The following is a 21,847-nucleotide window of genomic DNA, read 5'->3' as shown; positions in this document are numbered from 1 at the left end:
ACACATAAATGATAAGCAATTGTGTTTTCCATTTGCTTATTAGGGCATATTGGCATCAAATGATAAAATATATTTTTATTCTTGTCTTTCTTCTAATTACACTAACTGAGGTGATGGCACTGTCTATGAAACGTAGAAGACATCAAACACAGAGCGTACCCTTTGAGGCTTGAGTCTGGTTCACCCCCGTCTTGATCAGTGTTACAGAAGTTGAAAGTTTCGAAACGATCAAAGTCTCCAAAGGATGAATGGATGTTACAAAACATTCTTGCCAGATTGTGGTTGGTGGCAGCGGCTTCCCCATAATCAACGAGGGTGTGGTTTTGAATGCTTTATTGATTCTGATAAGCAATAGACTTCCATAGAATGCAGTGGAGCGTGTCCCTCCGCACCTCTTAGCTTATGCGCTGCCTTTACATTAAAGGTGACGATCTGGTTTCTCACGCGTGGGGACCTGGCCAATCCCCCGAAGGTGCCATTTGATCCTTTAAACAATCCCGTCTCTCCCCTAAGATATTCAATTCAGTCATCACCTGGCAACCGTCTCTGTGGCGACCGCTTCAGAGGGCGAGGAATGCAGGTGTAGCCGAGCAGCCTTAAGAAACAAAGTCCTCACGGACAAACGCGACGGTCTCCAGCCTGCGGACCGCAACCGGCGCTCTGCTCTCAGTTTGAACGTGTTGGCTTCCTCTGTCCGTGTAGAAAAACTGAGAGAGAGAGAGAGAGAGGGGGGATTTTCTGTGCCCGTCATGCGGTCTTCTGGCAACCCCTCGCGGCAGAACCAGAGGAAGACACGCGGCGGAGGGGTCGGCAGAGACAGATAGAGCAGGGGAACCAGATGTCTGAGCAGGTACCTCTCCTCCCCAAACCTCACCCAGATCAGCTCTGCTTCGGGAACTGGGGCCCAGCCCTCTGCTTAAATCTGCTTTTTTTCTAGGGTCACTGCGTAGAGAAGCAGATACACCCCCTGTCCCCCCGGTGCCCCCGGCCCCCCGTCCCCCCTCCCACTCCTGTCATATTGTTTGTGCTGCTGTACGTATTGTCAGGGGAAGCGCATGTTGTGAGGGTTATTGGGAGGGGCGTCTGCACGAGGTGGTAGAGAGAATCTGTCTGTACATTTTTATAATTGGAATGGGCTGCGGGATATGGACGTGTCATTCATTTGATCAGAAATCAAGCATGTGGTACAGTATGTATTCTTTTTCTCCTGCATCTGTTATTTTTAACATGTTGAGTCTTAAGGGTCAAATAAAGATAAAATAAATAAAAGTTGACATGCACTGAATAATACTTTAAATATACCTTGAACAAGCATAATATTGCTTATAGGATCCTTATGAGCACAAAAGCTCCTTGTGTTGCTTACTCCAAGGAGAACTTCAGTTGTCACATTAGGTTGAAAATATGCTTGCATTTTCCTGAAGTTAGATAATTATACAATAACAACAACTATGGTTGTTGCAGTAAAACTCAGTGGGCTGAAGTCTTTTTTCAGCGAAGAATATATTTAGTTTGTCATTCAACCTTGGCTACTGTCGGATGCTCCCTTTTGCTGTTTTATAAAACAACGAACGTTTTTCCCAGAGATGTTGCCCAGATCAGAAAACAAGATCCACCCAAATGAAGTGGACAGCCAGTGGAAAGTTCTAGATGTGCACCAGCTTCTGTTCGACATCAGGAAGGTCTGTCACGTGTTACGCTTCCCTGTGAGAATCTATCCCGCGGGACTGGCTTAGATTCATTGCTCATATATGCATTCAGTACTTACCCTATAATCATTATCAGATTGTTTTTTAAACATGTGTTTTGTGACACTGGTTGGTTAGTCATTGAGATGACATGAGAACAAATTCAAGGTAATCGTGATCAAAAACGAAATGATGCTTACTGCTGTTTAGCCTGTTTACAAAATATGTAGTTCCTTTTCTGAAGGATTCTGTATAAAATAAATACAGATATAAGCACTGAGGTGGATAAAGGAAGTTTTGTTTCAGTCATTTTACTGACTGCATCTGAATCAGAAAAATCTGAGTGACATCACAATAGAACAGGTGAACAGCTTAAACAGTGTCTTTTGTTTCCCTCGGGAATTTCTTCCCTCTACAATAGACAATTTGACACACAGTTGATTTTTCAGATTAAACAAGAACCCTTTTCAACATGCAATACATTAAATGTTCCTTATTTAACGTGCTCATTACTTGTTCATTATTTTGCAGTGCAGTGCTATTCAAGAGTTTGTAAATCCCGGCCTGACTACCTGAGGCCTCATTGCTTTTACCAGAGCTTATAACACTCTACAATAAGGTCACATGAATTGGCATTAACGAATGTAGTCATTAACATAAATGAATGATGTACAAATATATTAAGCAAACATGAAATCTAGTATTTTACAAACACATTAATTAATGTATTAGTTTCATGATTATTGATACACAAACAAAACATAGGACAAACTTATAATTAGTTAGGCATTAGAAAATACATGAACTGTTTTTGTAATCCCAATATGAATAGTACATAAGTTCAACTATAGAATGCCCTTAGGGTCACAAAATCCTTTCTCTTGCTTTTATATAGCATTGTTCTGGCAATGCTAATTGTTTTGAATTAGTTTTTATTTCAGGTGAGAGAGTTTCCGCTCTGCAGTGACTATGGAAAATGGTGATAATAAAGCTGAAGGCATTTTTTGGCATAAGATGAATTTAGTGTAAAATTCTGATATTACAGATTGTGATAAAAAAATTTAAAAAAAGATTTCATTACAACTGAGGTACCGGTTTGTTATTTAATATAAACTTTCTGGTACAGAGATTATTCAGGATGATTTTCACTGCTAAGAAGGGAAGTTTGATTGACAGGCGGGCGAGGGATGTATGTTATTGCTTTCACTCACACATTATTCAGAACATACTGCTGCCCCTTTGATACTCCAAAACTCACATTACTCGACCTGTAACATCAGCACCTTTAAATCTCTGCATTCTAAAGAAACTGATCCTTGACAATGGCCAGTGGCTGCTCATCAGTCTATACCTCGTCTCCTGGCTGCTTGTGTGACTTTGCTCCTGCAGTGCTTCATGGGAGTTGAAGTCTTTTTGGTCCTCAGTTCAGATTTACAGTCCCCCATCAAAAGCCGGCTGGCAGAACATATGAAGGGACGAACCTGAGTCCCCACCCTACCCTCAAAATGCCTCCCGAGTTAGCAGTGTTGTTCCGGCACATTCCCCTGTGCAGAAGATGTTCTGTTTAGTCACGCTCAGATTTGCTTCCCCTCCCTCTTGGCTGCTCTCCCTGACTGAGCTTGTGACATCACTGCAGCAGTGCAAAGTGGAGTAACTCGCTGCAGAGCATCCTGCCAGTGCTCAGCTCTCCTCACCTCTCTCCTCTCCTCTCCCTCTCCCTCTCCTGCGCTCTCCCAAACATGGAGGAGACCGCGGGAGAGCCCATGCTCATCCAGAGCCTGGCCGTCGGTATGGCCAGGTCCCCTGACTTCCTGTCCTTCTCTCCCTCCTTCCAGCGCAGCCTGTTCACCTCCTGGATAAAGCAGAACATCAAGAAGAAGGAGTGCTGCTTCTACGCTGAGGATGAAAGGTAAGCGGCACCCCTCTCCCTCTCTCTTTACCTCTCCTCCCCCCGTGTCTGTCTGAGCAGAAGGGTGTGCGTGCCGCGCGCTGACCTTGCCGAAGCAGGCGAGGGTGTCTGCCCGGGAGAGACCGCACCGTCAGGTACACACGTGTGTGTTTTAGTGCTCACCTCCAGGCACAGGCATCCTGCAGAAAGAGGTCCGTGTGTGTGTGGGACTGTGTGAGAAATCTCTCTCTCTGTAAGAACATCCACTGCTTTAGTGTTTCCATAACTTAAACACATGCAGTCTATACTGTTTTCATAAATATACTGTTTTTGAGTGGCTGAGTTTGCCTAATAACACAGAACTTTTCATCTATGAGTTGTTAGTTTCATACTGTATACTCACTAGATTATTCACTTTTTATACTTAATTATGCATGTATGCTTAGCGATTTTAAATCACTGTGCAGTTCAGATAATGTACGTCCTTCTTAAGCCTGTAGTCATGCGACTAAGTGCACAGCGTTCGAGTGTTACATTTGTCACTGATGTGATACATAAGCTGGTGTAGGTAAACATGTGGGAACGCTGCTCAGACAGGAACAGCTCTTAGTATCTTCAGTTATCAGCTTCTGTGGTAATGGCGTTCAGCTCTTCATGCCAGCAGCTGACTGGAATATAGCTTTACACAAGTCTATTGGCCGGGTATGAGCCACCCAGATATTGGACGCTCGTATCATATTTCAGTTAGGCTACAGATTCGGCACAAGAAAGTTTAAATGAGATTTAAATCTCTTCTGAAAGAGACATCTGAGAAGCTTGTTTTTGCTGCTGTGTGTTCAGATAAGGGAATGTGTGTTAATTTTTTACTCAAGAAGTAAAGGAATGTTGTCTGTTTCTTGTCTGTTGTTTGCTACAAAATCGCTAACAGGAAAATCACTTGAGTGTTTTTGTTCCTCGTAAATAATGCAGAGTAAAATGAAAGAATGAAATTAAATGAAAGAAACTAAATTTACGAAAGTGCATTTAATGAGTTGCATCTGTGTTTTGTCTCGATATTGAGGAGCAGTTATTATTGAAATCATAATTTGTTAGTTCCTCCATGTCAATGCCAAATCATAGAATCTCCACTGTCATTGCATGATAAAAACATTCTGTGATTGACTGTCTCTCATCCAGCAAAGGGGTCTGTATGTGTGGCTACCCCAGAATTCATCATGCGGAAGATGCTTTCAAGCCCGACGAGTTTGTGGGCGAGACGTGGGACAGGCACAAACACATTAGGGAGGTGCCCACGGACGCCTACGGAGACATCAGCTTCGGTGGCCTGGGACAGAAAATGGGAAAGGTGACAGGATGCTGTAAATTTGAGGGCGATGATGTGTACAACATTAGGTTTTTCTGCATTTACTGTAGATTGAAATTTTTTTTTACTCTCCTCTTCTTATGTGTGGTCTTTCGTGTATATGCGTGTGTGCTCGTATATCTGTGTGTGTATGCATGTGTGCGTGTGTGTGCGTGTGTGTGTGTGTGTGTGTGTGTGTGTGTGTGTGTGCTTGTGTGTGTGTGTGCTTGTATATCTGTGTGTGTATGCATGTGTGTGCGTGTGTGTGTATATGCGTGTGTGTGTGTGTGCTCGTATATCTGTGTGTGTATGCATGTGTGTGTGTGTGTGTGTGTGTGCGTGTGTGTATCTGTGTGTATGTACGTGTCCCTTCAGTATGTGCGAGTGTCCACAGACACCTCCACCGATGCCTTGTACCAGCTGATGACTGACCACTGGAAGCTCCGCCCACCTAACCTCCTCATCTCTGTGACGGGCGGAGCTCAGAACTTCTACATGAGGACCCGGCTGAAGGAGATGTTCCGCAGGGGGCTGATCAAAGTTGCCCAAACCACAGGTACCTCCGGATGTGTGACTCTCACACGACTCGCATGCAATGGAACACGCTTGGCCCTCGTTGTGCTGCCCTTGGGTGGTTTTATGTCATGTCACCAGTGTGCAGTGGCATTGTGTGGCTCTACGTGTTGTATCTACAGTGTGTGAATGCTGTTGTGTGTGGAGTTCATAGTTGGCAGTTGAACAGACGGTGGGGCGTGGTCTTTGTCTGCAGGTGCGTGGATCCTGACTGGTGGCACTCACACGGGGGTGATGAAGCACGTGGGGCAGGCAGTGCGGGACTACACCCTGACCTCCAGCTCCACGGAGGACCAGATTGTGGCCATCGGCGTGGCCACCTGGGGGATCGTGCTCAACCGGCACACTCTGGTGAACCCCGAGGTGAGGCTGGACCCGTGTGTGTAGCCAGATGCCCTTGCTTGTTCTGCTGGATGCCCTCGCCTGTCCTGCTGGATGCCCTCGCCTGTCCTGCTGGATGCCCTTGCCTGTCCTGCTGGATGCCCTTGCCTGTCCTGCTGGATGCCCTTGCCTGTCCTGCTGGATGCCCTTGCCTGTCCTGCTGGATGCCCTTGCCTGTCCTGCTGGATGCCCTTGCCTGTCCTGCTGGATGCCCTTGCCTGTTCTGCTGGATGCCCTTGCTTGTCCTGCTGGGTGCCCTTGCCTGTTCTGCTGGATGCCCTTACCTGTCCTGCTGGCTGCCCTTGCCTGTCCTGCTGGATGCCCTTGCCTGTCCTGCTGGATGCCCTTGCCTGTCCTGCTGGATGCACTTACCTGTCCTGCTGGATGCCCTTGCCTGCCCTGCCGGGTGCCCTTGCCTATCCTGCTGGATGCCCTTGCCTGCCCTGCTCTGTCCCTCCTTCCTGCTGTCTTGTCCTTCCCATGCAGGGCCTGTTCCCTCACCAGACTCCTGCTCTGTCCTATGATGGGGCGACATAGCTCAGGAGGTAAGACCGATTGTCTGGCAGTCGGAGGGTTGCCGGTTCAAACCCCGCCCTGGGCATGTTGAAGTGTCCTTGAGCAAGACACCTAACTCCTAACTGCTCTGGCGAATGAGAGGCATCAATTGTAAAGCGCTTTGGATAAAAGCGCTATATAAATGCAGTCCATTTACCATTTACCATTACGGCCTCCATCTCCATTCTCTTCTCGCAGGGCTGCTTCCCGGCTCACTACTCCCTGGACGAGCGGAGCCAGGGCCGGCTGTCCTGTCTGGACAACAACCACTCCCACTTCCTGCTGGTGGACGACGGGACGCACGGGCGCTACGGCGTGGAGATAGCCCTCCGCAGCAAGCTGGAGAAACTCATTTCCCAGCAGCCCCTGGGGAACAAAGGTGAGGAGGGGTGTGCCGTGCAGACACAGTGAATGCGTGATGGAAATACGAGGTATCATTAGATCCGTCCGCATATCAGATTACTCTGTGTTTTCTGTGGGGATACCGAGTCCGTTCTACAGCAGCATACTCTGTTTCTCCCCCAGAGAGTGGGCTGAAGGTCCCTGTGGTTTGCGTGGTGCTGGACGGTGGACCGGGGACCCTGGATGTAGGTGACCTCCGACCACACAGTCCAGCATTCTTAATTTAGGTTCAACAGACTTGACGATACCCTTTCACTGTGGGCTGTATCTGTGGACCCCTCTAAATCTGCAGACGATCTACAACGCCATGCTGAACGGCACCCCGTGCGTGATCCTGGAGGGTTCTGGGCGGCTGGCCGACGTCATCGCCCAGGTGGCCGAGCGGCCCATACCCCAGGTCACCCTCGCCCTCATTCGCCAGCTGATGATGAAGTTCTTCGGCCCGGAGTTCGAGAGGTTCCAAGAGCTCCAGCTCATCGAGTGGACCAAGAAGGTATCGTTTCGGGGCAGGGGGTGGTGGATGGGGGGGAGTTCACACGCTTGGGGGGGCGACGTGCGGACGTCTTTGGGGAAGGAGCCTGACGTTCCCTTCCCCCTTCAGATCCAGGACATCCTCAGGACGCCCCAGCTACTGACGGTGTTCCGAATCGACGAGGAGGGACAAAGTGACGTGGACGTGGCCATCCTCCGAGCGCTCCTCAAAGGTGCCGCGTGAGGGGTTCTCAAAGGGCCCGGACAGGCGTGTCCGCTGACCTGCCGGGAGTTCCGTCAGGAACAGCACTGCGTGCAGACTTCCTCTGCCAAGCCTGACTTAGTGGAAATATTAAACCCTTAATCTGCATTTCAAGGGGGGGGGGGGGGTGGGAAGTTGAGTTAGGACACATCTCGCCATAATGATAGCTCAACGCCTCATGCTTACCAATTAAAAGGTGGTTGATTCATTTAGATAATGCTACAGAGAACTGTCGTCCCAACACCAACAATGACTGAGAGACTGCTCGTCATAATACTGGAAATGTAAATTCCTACAGTCTCCATGCAGCTGGTCATTTACGGTCAGAGCAGAAATATAACCACTCCTTCCTGTCCCCCTGAGAGGACTTGATTCCCCTGCAAGTTTCCATTAGTCTTGTTAAATGCACTCCTAATCATATTTATTTTGATTGTCTCTTAATGGACTCTTCATTCCCATCAGAGCGGATGTATATTTGAACACTGTGCATAAAACCTGTCCATTTGTCAGTAGTTCTCCATCTGAGAGTGGCTACCTGCACTTCTGCCCATTCCGTGACAGATTGGGAGAACTTGGGTGGTGTTCCGTGTTCTCACCGCTCCTCTCTGTGCTCGCTCGCAGCGTCCCGGAGCAGTCCTTCTCCAAGCCTGGAACCCAAGAACTGGGAGCAGGAGCTGGAGCTGGCAGTGGCCTGGAACCGGCTGGACATCGCAAAGAGCGAGATCTTTACTGAGGAGAGCCAGTGGAAGGTCTGGTCTGGCTTTACCAGCACAGGAGAGAGGAATATTATATTGTCATATGGCATATTGTGTTTGTGCGTGACATGTCAGAATGGATTGAGTCTTGTGCCCTCTATAGGATTAAGTTTATACTTTGAGTATACATACTGTATGTTGGTTAGTCTGAGTACAGGCTAATAAGGGCACCATGTAATATTCTAGCTGTGGAGTTGTCCCCTTTTTCAGCTAAATGAATTCTTGTCTAGGAATACTGAAAATGCCTTGAAATTTCCCCAATACCACAGCTATTCATCTGTCCTCCCTCCCTGAACAGCAACTATGACTTAACATGTGTCGCTCTGGATAAAAGTGTCTGCTAAATAAATGTAATGTGTATAGTTACGTGATTATAGAGGCAGCCATTTACAATCCTTGACCTTGACTTGAAGTTATGTGTGTTGGTAAATATTATGTTCTGTATGAGTTTGTAATACATGCATATTCAATGTATTGCCATAAGTAAAGGTTAAAAAAGCATTCTATTCTATTCTATTCTATTCTATTCTATTCTGTTCTATTCTGTTTTGTTCTACTCTTCTCCAGTCCAGTGACCTGCACCAGGCCATGCGCTCGGCCCTAGTGGGGCACAAGCCGGACTTTGTGAAGCTGCTGCTGGAGAACGGGGTGTGCCTGAGGAAGTTCCTGACCGAGGACACGCTGTCCGACCTGTACGGCCACCTGGAGCCGGGCTGCCTGTTCCTGCGGCGGCTGGCCAAGCGCATGAGGGGCGAGAGGGGCCGCCGGGGCTGCCCGGACCAGCCCGGCCAGAGCGGGGCGTGCCTCCGCCACGTGTCCGACGAGGTGCGCCACTACCTGGGCAGCTTCACCGAGCCCATCTACCCGCCCGCCCCCGCCCGGCCCCGCATCGAGATGCCCGAGGATGACCTGCGCATCACGGTGAGCGTCGCGCGCCGTCCGGAAGGCCCGCGGAACGTTTTCCCCCCTCCGCGCGCCGCCGGGTTGCCGTGACATTCTGCGCCGTGCCTTTTCAGTTCACACAGAAAGGGCCCGCCGAGCTCCGGAGCGTTCCGTCCACGTGCCCGGAGAGGGGTGCCGAGGGGATGTGGGACCCGGGGAGGGACCTCTTCCTCTGGGCCGTCCTGCAGAACAGGAAGGAGCTGGCTGAGATCGCCTGGCAACAGGTACAGCACACCTGGAGTGAGGGAAAGTGCAGGGTTTGCTGGCTGTGCTGTGATCTGAAAAATCCATGGAAGTCTGGTATACATAACAGTGTTTTTTTACAGCTCTGATTGATCTAAAATACTTTTTTCAGTATATTTTTTTTATTTAACATTTGCTTAACCAGGGCCTCTGAACTGTCTTTTTAAAGGTTTCTTTTGCACGGTTTACATGATTTGAACTGTAAGCTAGCTGTAAGGAGACTGTAAGTCGCTGGTTCTCTCAGAACATGCGTGCTAAGAGCGCTTTGTGCAGCACAGTGTTCAGCAGCTGAGCGCTGTGCTCCTGTTGGGTCTGTCTGTAGTGCAGGGACAGCTGAGCGTGGTGCTCATGTTGGGTCTATCTGTAGTGCAGGGACAGCTGAGCGCTGTGCTCCTGTTGCGTCTGTCTGTAGTGCAGGGACAGCTGAGCGCTGTGCTCCTGTTGGGTCTGTCTGTAGTGCAGGGACAGCTTAGCGCTGTGCTCCTGTTGGTTCTGTCTGTACTGCAGGGACAGCTAAGCGCTGTGCTCCTGTTGGGTCTGTCTGTAGTGCAGGGACAGCTGAGCGTGGTGCTCCTGTTGGGTCTGTCTGTAGTGCAGGGACAGCATGTGCGCAGCGCTAGCTGCTAGCAAGATCCTGAAGAAGCTGGCCCAGGAGGAGGTGGACGAGGGTGACGAGGCGGACAAGATGCAGGAGCTGGCTGATTACTATGAGAAACAGGCCATAGGTACCTCAGCCGTCAATGCATTTCTGAGCTTTGTTCTCTTTTATTTTCTTATTTATAAAAGAGAACAAACTCAAAATTCCATTTATATGTATGAACTGGATAGCAATATTTTGTCCCTTAACCTCAATTGCTATTTTTGTCATTCATTCCAACCCTGGTTTTCTCTTCTTCTCATAACTCCTCTCCGCCCTGGCTCCATCCCTGGCCTCGCCCACCCCCACCCCCTCCTTCCCCACCCTGAAGGTGTATTTAGCGAGTGCTACAGCCATGACCAGCAACGTGCCCAGAAGCTTCTGATTCGGATCTCTCGATCCTGGGGCAGGACCACCTGCCTGCGTCTGGCTCTGGAGGCTGATGACAAGAGCTTTGTGGCCCACGCTGGAGTTCAGGTAGGCCCAAGCCCAGAACCCACAGGATAATCAGTATGAGATAACAGGCTTTTTACTCCCTTTTGGGCTCTGCAAGCCTCCTAGAAGCTCCGGTGTTGTAGCAGCTTCTGCAAGAAAACTGACAGCCAACATTTGATAACTCATGTTGTTTTTTCAAGAATCCAATAATAGAACTCTTGATAAAACTCTGTTAGAGCGAGTTTATCTCTTTTCTCTGACCTCAAATGGTTTTTCCCCCCCATACTTTGCCCACTGTCTTTATCTGATGGTGGCATTTCTTGGAAAAGAAGAGCCTTTAAAAGATATTGATCGATGACCACATGTTTTTCCTGCCCGCATGGGTTTGTATGTCAGTGCTGCAATTTGCAGAGTTCCGCTTGACGTTGTGCCAGAGTGTGGCCTGGGCTGGCTCATCAATTTGGACGTGCTGTGGGTTGTGATGGAGATGTTGGCTGTACCCGTTTCCATGGTGGCTGAAAGGTGGATCTCCCATTTGATCCGCAGGGCCTGCTGACCCAGATCTGGTGCGGGGAGCTGGCTGTGGATAACCGGCAGTGGAAGATGTTGCTGTGCATGCTGTTCATCCCCCTGATCTACACCGGCCTGCTGACCTTCAGGTGAGGAAGGTCAGCAGGCCAGTCACTCTCCACTGTTAGGGGGACCATGGCTCTTCTGACTGACCTCCAGAAAATGCGTTCTTTGATCTTGCAGTACTGAGATTTGACGCTTGATGGCAGCAACAGACCAAAGACTAATCTCCTTGACATGTGGCTGCACTTTTAAAAAGTCTTGAAAGTCTCAAGGATTTTCTGTAAAGGAAACTTAAAATATAAATATAAATCTGAGAATAATGGTGTCAGGGGAAGCCTGAGGACATGGAATTGTTTGCTGCAAAATGGCGTCATGATTTATTTGAGTAATAGTGTGAATCTCTGTTCAGGCGTGATGAGGACATACACAGGGAGACTCAGCGGAAGGAGAGGATGCTCACAATGGATTCTGTGACTAGAAGTTCAGTTACATCTCAGATCTGGTAAATATTTAATCTGGGTACATTAGAAGGATAGTCAGTCAACATGATTAGCTGGAGGTCATTGATTCAAAATGGCACCTGGTTACTTTAAAACACTGGGTTGTTTTTTTCAGCATGGAGAAGAAAAGGCACTCAGCATATACAATGGGCATACAGAAATATTATTAATCTCTGAACGTAAAAGAAGAAAAACATTCGCTGGAGATGAGGGCTCTTAAATGATCTGAATTGTTCATGTCAAGAAAGATTTAATAAACATTTGGCTTCAGGACAATTGCACTTGTTGATAAACGCAGAGGACTTTGGGTAACTTATACCCCCACCTGTGCTACCCTCTTCCACCTCTCTCCCTTCAGTGATTATATAGAGCAAACAGAACTGCGGCCGCTGACCTGTGCATCGCGGTTGGTCAGCTTCTTCTGCTCATCGCAGATCAAGTTCTACTGGAACATCGTGTCTTACTTCGGATTCCTCTGGCTCTTCGCCTACGTGCTGATGATGGACTTCCAGATTATGCCCTCTTGGAAAGAATACCTGCTGTATGGCTGGCTGGCCTCGCTGGTGTGTGAGGAGATACGCCAGGTGAGTTTGGAGCAGGGGGCTGGCAGGGGTTACACTATGGTAGGGTGTTATACTGTGCCCTCCAAAAGTATGAGAACAGTATGGGCTGTTTTTGTGTTGTGTCCCCAGTTTTCAACTGTACAAATGTGAGCTAATGGATGACTGACAGGTGTGAATTGTTGATCAGGTGTTTCCTTTTACATAGATTGCTCACACATAAAAGAGCAGTCAGTGTCTAGTCTTGGTTTTAGCCTTTATTTTAATCGGTGGAGATCACATTTGGAATCAGAGGGATTCACCATCATATAGATCAGAGGACTAACTATGGCTGAAAAACAACTAATCTGTAAACTGAGGGACAGAATAATTAATTAAGAAGGATAACTCAGAAACTGGGCATTATCAAGTACAGTGGTTTAGAAAGTCTTGAAAAAGAATGATTCAGGTGGACTCGGAAATAAACACCACATAGGGCAGCCAAGGAAAACAAGTTGTCACAGTTTCCAAAGGGTTGGTATGAAAATATTGCGAGCCACTGTAGAGTTCTGGCACAAAGTTTTCTGGAAAGGTGAGGCCAAAATAAACCTTTACCTAAATGGACAGCTGAAAGTGTGGAGAAAGGAAGGAACAGCCCATGATCCAACACCCCCCCACCCCCCCGGTCCTCTATGATTGCTAATTGCAAAAGGATAACTGCTGGTTAACCCAAAGTTCTGTCTCCCTGTGATAAGCTGTTTGATGACCCCGATGGATTTGGGTTTCGGAGGAAGTTCAAGATGTACATCAGTGACCTGTGGAACATTCTGGATGTACTATCCATCGTTCTCTTCATTATTGGCCTGGCCTTAAGGTAAGATGGTATCAATTAACAGTAGCTGCCCATTCACATCTATCAGTCATGTAATAAGAGAACCTTGTCTCATCACAAGGATAGTATGTACAACACGGCTGTCATGGATGGCTCTTTATTTCAAATGAACAGAGTTCACTAAAACCCCAAACTCTTCCTGTAGGTTAACCACCGTTCTGTTCTATGCGGGAAAAGTAATCCTCTGCATCGATTTCATCGTCTTCTGCCTGCGTCTAATGGCCATCTTCATCATCAGCAAGACTTTAGGCCCCAAGATCATCATTGTCAAAAGAATGGTGAGTGGGTATGAGAGTGAGGCTTTGTGAACCTCTCGTGCCTTTGCGTGCCACTGGTGCCAGATGACAATGGCTCCAGCCAGTGTCATCACGATACCAAAGTTTTGACTTCGATACCGATACCAGGTTTAGTATCACGATACTCAATACTGAAACGATACTTGAAGCTTAAACGATACTGATTTGATACTCGGTACATAACGATACTGAAATTACCTTAAATAAACGTGAGACCATTCTTACCTAAAACCAAGAATTTTAATATAGGCTAGATAACATGTGAGGCCGAAGCTATTGTAACGAGACAAAGCTCCATCAGGAAGCTGACTCGTAGGCAGTTCAAAACTCAATGAAACTTTACTGAGGAACAACGTATGTCTCATCAAGCAAGTTACGTCATGTGTTCATATGTGCTGATAAATCATTATATTATTCTCATTATATGTATGAACTTAAATACTGTATATATGAATTATATATACTCCAACTTGATACATTATCTGTGTAATAGTAAATATGTAATAGTACTACAAGATAGGGCTTATGGAATTGATCTCTGAGCTCACAAAGCCTGACTGGTGTGTCACTCTCTCTACACCAGATGAAGGACTTGTTCTTCTTCATGTTCTTGCTGAGTATCTGGGTGGTGGCATATGGGGTTGCCAAGCAGGGCATCCTGATCCACAACGAGGAGAGGCTGAACTGGATAATACGGGGTGCGGTGTACGAGCCCTACCTCATCATATTCGGGAATGTCCCCACCAACATCGACAGTGAGTGAACCGCCCCAACACATAAAGCTTATATCCTGGCTGTGCTGCACGGACCTAGCAGACCTGTCTCAGCCAGCCATGATTTCTATGGTGCTTGAAAATAGTTTCATCCTGGAATATATTGACAAGGCCTTGGCATTGTTCCTAATTTTTTTTTTAATCCTGTTGTTTTCAATAAGTGTGTCAATTTGAAGATATTTCTAAAATAAAATTGCTTGCTAACTGACATGCTAAGCTCGCTAGGTAATGCAGTCATAACTGACTGGTATTCACTGCCAAGAGCACTCGAAAGTGTTTGTCTGATACTATGGACAATATACTGTTACTTCATTACTCAAAGAGCCACTTCTCCCACCAGCATTGTCCCCAATAAGTAACCTAATTTTGTAGAATTAGGAACGTTTGCAGTAATCAAATGTCCTTTGAAATGATCCTTGTAAATATCTTGAAAGAGTCATAAACTGTGAATGAGGTTTGAATGGGAGAGGGAACCCCTCTGTGTGGTGCAGACGTGGAGTTTGACATGAACACGTGCAGCGTGAACGGGACCGACCCGGTCAAGCCCAAGTGCCCCGTCCTGAACGCCAACTTCACGCCGGCGTTCCCCGAGTGGCTGACCATCATCCTGCTGTGTGTGTACCTGCTGTTCGCCAACATCCTGCTGCTCAACCTGCTCATCGCCATCTTCAAGTGAGTGCCCCCGGGCACCTGGCTCGCCACGTCTTCGACACTTGGCACCTCAGGGTCGCCCTCTTTTTTGCCTTTTTTTTGTTTTGTGGTTTAACAATATTTTAAATGTCTTCAGACTCATAATGACCAAAAAATAAAACTGGAACTCCTTTTTGGTCATGGAAAGCATAACGATTATCAGCAAATGTATTACATTATCATTTTAATATAGAGTTATTATTATGTAATATAAGTCTTTATGGGCGGCCATGTTAACCATACAGCTTTTTCTCATCTTAAATATTAATGGGTTTGAAGGCTTCAATCACTTGTAAGAACTTAGGCGAGCTGATTGGTAGAAGTGAGCACATACGTACTGATCTGATTGGCTGGAGTACACTTAGTGGAAAAAAAACTATTTGTAGATAGATTTGCTCATCTTGCTGTGAGGAATGTATAAAAAAAAACGCAAATTAACTCAAGTAATTCCACGCATGCCAGGTGATGCGTAAATGCTCATCAAGTCACTGCCAAATAAATGCCCACACATCGATAAATCTTTTCAGAGGGAATAATGAGCATCATATGAACCAGAAGCTGCCTTCATCACGGGATTCAAAAGGCTCACTTTCCCATTCTACACCCTGAATGATCTCTTGACCCTGTCTCACTTTGAATCACCTCTCCTTCCCAGCTCCCCCTGAGGTACCCAGACCACATTCATTCCACTCCTTCCCCTCTCTCATATCCCTCCCTCCCTCCCTCCCTCCCTCCCTCTCTGCAGCTTCACATTCCAGGAAGTGCAGGACAACACCGACACGATCTGGAAGTTTCAGCGCTACGAGCTGATCAAGGAGTACCACAGCCGGCCGGCCCCGCCCCCGCCTTTCATCATCCTCAGCCACCTGTACCTCTTCGTCAGACGCGTGGTGCTCCGCAGGCCCCCCCAAAAGCACAAGCAGTTCAGTGAGTACGCACCCCCAACGAGGAAGACCTCCGCTGTCTCTTGGCGGTGGCTGCGTCGGCGCTGTGAACGACCTCTCCCTCTTCCTCCTCACGCAGAGGAAGAGCTGGATCGGGCGGAGGAAGAGGAGGTGCTCTCCTGGGAGGCCTTCATGAAGGAGAATCACTTGGCCAGCAGCCAGAGGGACCTGAGCCAGAGCATGGAGCGCCGCATTCAGGACACCTCTGACAAGTATGGGCTCAGACCACCCGGGGGGGTGGGGAAGGGGAGGGTGACAGCGGGAAAAACATTCAGACATTTAATATACTCTAATACATTGACATACATTAATGCTAAATAGATACGGCACTTCACAGCACATGGGAAAATATACAAATTATGTTCATATATGCAAGTGTTCAGAGCATAAGGGAGAGAGGCGGGACACAAAAGCATTTCATAAATATCTCTTCTCTTCTTTTTTACAGTCAGTTCCCAATGTATCTACCTCCCCAAATTATGATTCCCTGTTATTTATGGAATAAAAGTGTAATGAGAGATATAACACCGAGTTTCCTATTCAATGGTCCCCTAGGACGGTCCAGGTGAAAAGCATGCCTTGTTGGTCTTCATTCACAGAGGCCCACATGTAATATTAAAGGATATTTGTATTCATTTGCACTGTGTTTGGATATCTCCTCCAGGGTGGGGGTCATGGTGGATTTGCTGGAGGGGGAGCACGACAGGGATTCTGTTTCCATGGCGAAAAGGCTGGCCCATCTGGAGGAGCAGGTTGGTATCCTTTTGATCAACGTGCCGTGCCCTTTCCCTCAAACGCTTCAAGGCTCCCTTCCTGTACCCCTGTTTCCCAAATACCGTGCGTGGTGTGTCCCCTGTACCGAAATACTGTGAGACGGTACAGAAAGCATCCGAATACTGTGCATGCCCACTAACTGACTCTTCACAAGATTCCACCCGCTTGCTCTCTACATTTACCTGTCTTTAGCTTCTGACCGTCTTTATTTGACAGGTCTCCCAGTCCACAAAAGCCTTACAGTGGATAATGAACGCCCTCAAATCCCAGGGTTACGAGACTCAGGAAGAAGCCCCCGTGCTGTGTGAGTTGACTCGTTCTCTGTCTGGTGGGTAATCCTCCATTTTGATGCCCATCCCTCTGAGGGATCTAGTGTGCCTCCTTACTCCGCACGTTATGGCGGCAAGGTTCTGTATCTCAGAAGCAGAGAGGAAATAACCACGCTCTGTCTTTCTGTCGGTTCGGATCGGCACGGCGACCCGCCGGGCCTGTTCTCTCGTCCAGCGCTAGAAGGAAATCTGACCGACACCGATCCGGCCGAACCCCAGAAAGAGAAAGCCACGGAAAAGACGGGGTATCACGTGAACGCCCGGCGGCTCCAGTACCCCGACAGCACCGTCAGACGGTTCCCCGTGCCAGAGGAGATGGTGCCCTGGGAGGTGCCCGATTTCAGCTGCTTTAGCCGTCTTAATGCACACCGATTATTAATTAATGACTAGATCGGCTTCTCTAATTACATCTGTGTTTGGCCTCACACAGTCCGGTGTGTTTTTGATGCTGACTTCAACACAGCGAGCTGACCTGTGTCGTTTTGCAGGTAGAGTTCGTCGGTTACGACCCCCCCGTATACAACGCTGATGAGAACACCGTCCCTGCACAGTCGGAGCAGGCCGGCGGGTGAGTCCTGTTGGTAGGCTGGTTCTCAGAAAATGGCTCTCTATGTCACTGTGTTCTGTGAGATTATTTTAAAACAGTGAAAATGAATCTTTTTCTGTTGTGTTTGTGATTAATTCTTTACAAACACTTTCCCCCCCTTAGCTCTGACGTCAATTTGGGCAGTTACAGGTAAGGCATTAAATTAAACTCAAGTTACACCTTGGCTTTCTTTAGAAGCTTATTTAATTACCAACCAAAATTTGTATGTTCAATTTCTTTTCCAAATCGCTTTTTTTTTTTTTAGAAACCCAGAGGGAAGGACGGGGATGCAGGGGAAAGGGGCTCTGAATCGCCTGGGCCCAAACCAGGTCCTGGACCCAGTCCTCACACGGTAATGGACCCCAATTCAAAAAATGACGGAAGAGGACCTTTTTTAAAAGGACACTGTGTCAACTCTGATTAATTTCATTTTAAATCCAACATAATATGCCTTCCACGCTTAATGAGACCAGTACGCAGACTGCTCATTGTCCATTCTCTTCTGTTTTACAATGTTACTAAATGGCCTATGTGGAGAAAGTCACAGATGTGAGGAGGAAATGCACGGGGAGTTAATTTAAGGGCTGGGTGTGGCTCGTTTTGAATAGAAAGGCTGTTATTTTGAGGTTTGAATCGTCATTGCCTGTGCTTTTCCAGTTGGAGAGACGATCGGAAATCTGCTCTGGAGTTCTTGGCTGTGTGGGATAGGAAGGAGGGGGTCTGGACAATACCTGGGGTGAGCCTAATGCTACTCGCAAACTTTTTGGGTTTGAGTTTGGGTATTAGCCAATGCCCTTCTTACATGACACCTAAAGTGCCGTTGCAGTATAGCAAAGGAAAAGTCACTTTGTTTAGGTTCATTCACTTTCGGGAGTGTTTTCTTTCTTTTTTTAAAGAAAATGTGTAAATTACTGTTGCAATTACTGCACTTGGGTTAAGATAATATCAACAATCAATATTTCTTAAGTCTTGCATGCCAGTTAACTGTATGACTAGTACCACAATCTATGATCAAAACACAGCTCCTGGTTGTGGTTTCTGTTTTTCTAATACCAAAATAATAACTTTAATAACTTTAATATGTTTATTGGTAGATGTGTTTGGGCCATTGTAATGAATTCCCAGGGTTTAGAATTCAGCTGAGACTGCCCTGGAGGATAGAATCTGGTGTGCAGGTGGTCTGATATGAAGATAACAGGCATGGAAGCTACATTCTCAGCATATTACCATCCTGTATTTCCAAATTGTCTATGACTGGCTGTAGCACAATAGCCTACCTTCAGGTGGGGCCGGCAGGGTGTGCCGTCCTCTTCGGTCTGTCAGCCCACTGCATGCTGGGAATGTGTTCCTCCAGGGGCCCGTGCTCGCCGATGAGGTGCTCCCACAGAGGCTGGAGAACATACTGGACAGGAAGCTGCATGAGCAGATCAGAGACAAACTGGTCAGCAGGGCTGAGGTCAACGAGGTACGCAGACGCACTTGCACATGCATGCGCACATGCATTCACACATACAGCTGTATATTGGTAAGCCATTTTGAATGCATTCCTGCATGTGATTAAATCGGTTTCAGCTATTTCACACAATTTCACTGAATTGTGAGTAAATATCCAGTTGTATAAATTGACACTTTTATTGATAATTAGGATAATAATGAATAGCATCTGAATAATAAGCTGTGTAAGTCTACCCTGTAAGCTCTGAATGTAAAATGGCTGTCATTTGCAGTTCCCTGAGAATTTCATGGTAAATTTGAAAGCTTTTGGTAAGTGTGTTGGGATTAGAAACTAGATTTATATCAATACTTTTGTATAATACACAAAATCATGCATTATGAAACAAGAATGAACCACCCTCAAATGCATAAGACTATCAGACTTTAACAGAAGAGCAAGAGTCAGGATGCAGCTGGATTCATACACCATTATCAAAGAGAAATTAGATGTCTAATAAAATAATTATACTTTGCTGTTGCAGGTGTATAATGGTTATGTGGATGACCAAAGGAACACAGATAATGCCTGGGTGGAGACGACTGCCTTCAACATACACCTTGACCGGAGGGGTTTGTTGATGGCTGACCTTAATAACATGGTATGGCCTCTCCCTCCCTCTCTCTCTCTCTCTCTCTCACTGCCTCTCTTGCACACACAAACACAAATGCACTCAAATTGATAGATGGCTAAATTATTCAAACTTCGCTACATATCTCAAAGGCAAAGACGTACAGTATCATTTTGCCCTTGACATCCTCCCCCTTGTTCCCCTCCCCGAGTTATAAGTGTCTGTGACAGAAGCGCCATCGCCCCACCGAATCCCCATTATCTCCTCAGGCTGAGACCAGCCGGGGCTCGGCAGAGCTGGTGAAGTGGCAGGAAGTGAGCCACAGGACGCCGGCGTGCGCGTACCAGAGAGAGGTCCTCCGCAAGGTGGCCGAGTTACACGGCAGACGCTTCTGACGCTTTTCCGACGCCGTCGCGCAGTACGGGGACCGTACGGGCTGTCGACAATCCCTGGAGCACTTTAAAACCTCAACGGTGACCTTATACATGTCAGGTTCTTCAGAGAAATATTCTGTGTCTGTGTGTTTCGCCACAAACATGGCTGCAGACCTGGGTCAAATACGCATTTGTTTCGGATTAAAATACTTTTCTGTGCTCTGTTGATCTTGCCTGCTCTAATTGAGCCTGCCAAAAGGTGGGTTTTGCACTTTTGAGAGTATTTCATTGGTTCCAGTACACCAGACAAGATCAGTAAAGGGTAGAAAAGTGTTTGAATCCAATACCAATACGTATTTGACCCAGGTCTGCATGGCTGCATATTAAAAACATTATTCATGTAGAGTAGACTCTCCAAGTAAAATAAATGAGACCGAATCATTCCTTTGACTCATGCCTTAGGTGTGATTCCATTCCCGATATGAAGTGTATCAGTCAGTGACTACTTGACTCAGCTTCAAAGAGCCACCCGTGGTGCCATTTTGTGAATGTGGCCAGAATATAGCCTTAAAACGAATACGTGGTTTTGTAAGAATCGTGTGATGGATGTTGATTTGCGAGCACTGTGGATGCCCCACTGATCATCGTTACCTTAACTGTCAGTCTTCCAGCGCCTCTGTGAAATGGTGATGGTAGGTCTTCAGATGTGTTGGCAACCACAGAAGGACTTTCAGCACTAGGCTATATGTTGTATATTGCCTTGTAGAACCCATTGACATTATATTACCTGCAGGATAATTATGCGTGCATTCAGTGAATGTGCAAACACCCCTAACCTTGTAAGCCTTAAATAAATTCACAGCTTAAGAAGCATTAAAAGAGAAAGCTGTGCATAGACTACATAATCAGCTTGTGCGATCACACCAAAGGACGCTGTGAATGCCTTATTTGACATTTTAAGGGTTTGTGAAATCAACGTCTTTATTTGTTTTTAATTACAGTATGCACAGATTCATTCTCGTGAATCTGAGTTCTCTTTCTCATTCATCATTAGTCATTTCCTAATGCTTTAGATCATATTGTATGTAATTTACTGCATAACCATGACATAATCCAATAAATTAACAAAATATGGAAAATGTAAAAACGTGAACATTTAATAAAAAAATGAGACTATTTGGGAATTGTTCATTATGTGCATTAGACCGCCATCAATATCATAAAAATATCATTTTGCAAAGTGTGACTGGTGAGAAATGATCCCTGATAAAATCAGATGGTTACAAGAATTGTTATGCCTTCTTTTTATTTATTTACTATTTTTGATGTGACCTTAATTACTTTTAGATACAGTATGTTGTCCATTTTGGCTCTGTAACAATGCCCCCTCGTGGCTAGACATCAGTAACTAATTGCTAAATGTGCATAGGATTGTCAGGTCAGGGTTTATTGTCAGGTGAGACAGGGTTAAAATGCACTGAACTGCATATAATGTGTTTGATACACATTTGTAATGAATTAGTAATAATATTTAAAATGTTAATGAATTAATTAATTTATATATATATATATATATATATATAATAAAATATAATATATAAACTTATAAAAATGTACCACTTTACAATGCTGGTACATAAGTAAGCATTTACTAATACTTTCACTAATGCATACATCATGATGTATGCATTAGTTTATACGACTGTGAAATGATTATTCATATAACTCAGGTAGGCACTTCATTAGTTAATATGTTCATTAGTTAATGTGCACTAATGACGTGCCTACCTGCCTCACATATGTATAATCATTTAAAATGTTTAGACTCCCTGTTAACATATGGTGTTAATTAATACTATTTCTGTAATTAATTAATGAACAGCCTTTGGTAGTGCTAATCAAATGGGGTATGTGGTGTAAAATAAATAGATATAAAACAA

General features: G+C 46.1%; 1 protein-coding gene across 3 annotated transcripts; it reads left to right on the top strand.

Moving 5' to 3' along the window:
- Window positions 1-380: 380 nt before the first annotated feature.
- trpm2 (transient receptor potential cation channel, subfamily M, member 2) lies at window positions 381-21,196 on the top strand. 3 transcript variants are annotated; one of them, XM_064311030.1, is made up of 34 exons: window positions 381-850; window positions 1,585-1,682; window positions 3,524-3,597; window positions 4,753-4,921; window positions 5,294-5,474; window positions 5,688-5,854; window positions 6,626-6,806; window positions 6,953-7,014; window positions 7,122-7,322; window positions 7,431-7,533; window positions 8,184-8,311; window positions 8,885-9,238; window positions 9,334-9,483; window positions 10,095-10,227; window positions 10,471-10,616; window positions 11,121-11,233; window positions 11,557-11,649; window positions 12,006-12,231; window positions 12,942-13,060; window positions 13,224-13,356; window positions 13,958-14,129; window positions 14,639-14,819; window positions 15,583-15,764; window positions 15,861-15,993; window positions 16,446-16,533; window positions 16,772-16,883; window positions 17,060-17,214; window positions 17,373-17,452; window positions 17,594-17,620; window positions 17,736-17,822; window positions 18,128-18,206; window positions 18,825-18,935; window positions 19,447-19,563; window positions 19,803-21,196. In XM_064311030.1, exons 2-34 carry the CDS (start codon window positions 1,587-1,589, stop codon window positions 19,926-19,928), a joined length of 4,479 nt encoding a protein of 1,492 aa, XP_064167100.1. In that variant the 5' UTR covers window positions 381-850; window positions 1,585-1,586; the 3' UTR covers window positions 19,929-21,196. The 3 variants fall into 3 exon arrangements, with proteins under 3 accessions (XP_064167100.1, XP_064167102.1, XP_064167101.1); XM_064311031.1 differs by having other exon boundaries at window positions 387-850; window positions 16,772-16,859; XM_064311032.1 differs by lacking the exon at window positions 1,585-1,682 and having other exon boundaries at window positions 382-850.
- Window positions 21,197-21,847: the final 651 nt, after the last annotated feature.

Source organism: Anguilla rostrata, chromosome 15, assembly GCF_018555375.3.
Source record: "Anguilla rostrata isolate EN2019 chromosome 15, ASM1855537v3, whole genome shotgun sequence".
In the NCBI taxonomy this organism is placed as follows: domain Eukaryota; kingdom Metazoa; phylum Chordata; class Actinopteri; order Anguilliformes; family Anguillidae; genus Anguilla; species Anguilla rostrata.
This window is presented reverse-complemented; position numbering and strand designations above follow the sequence as displayed.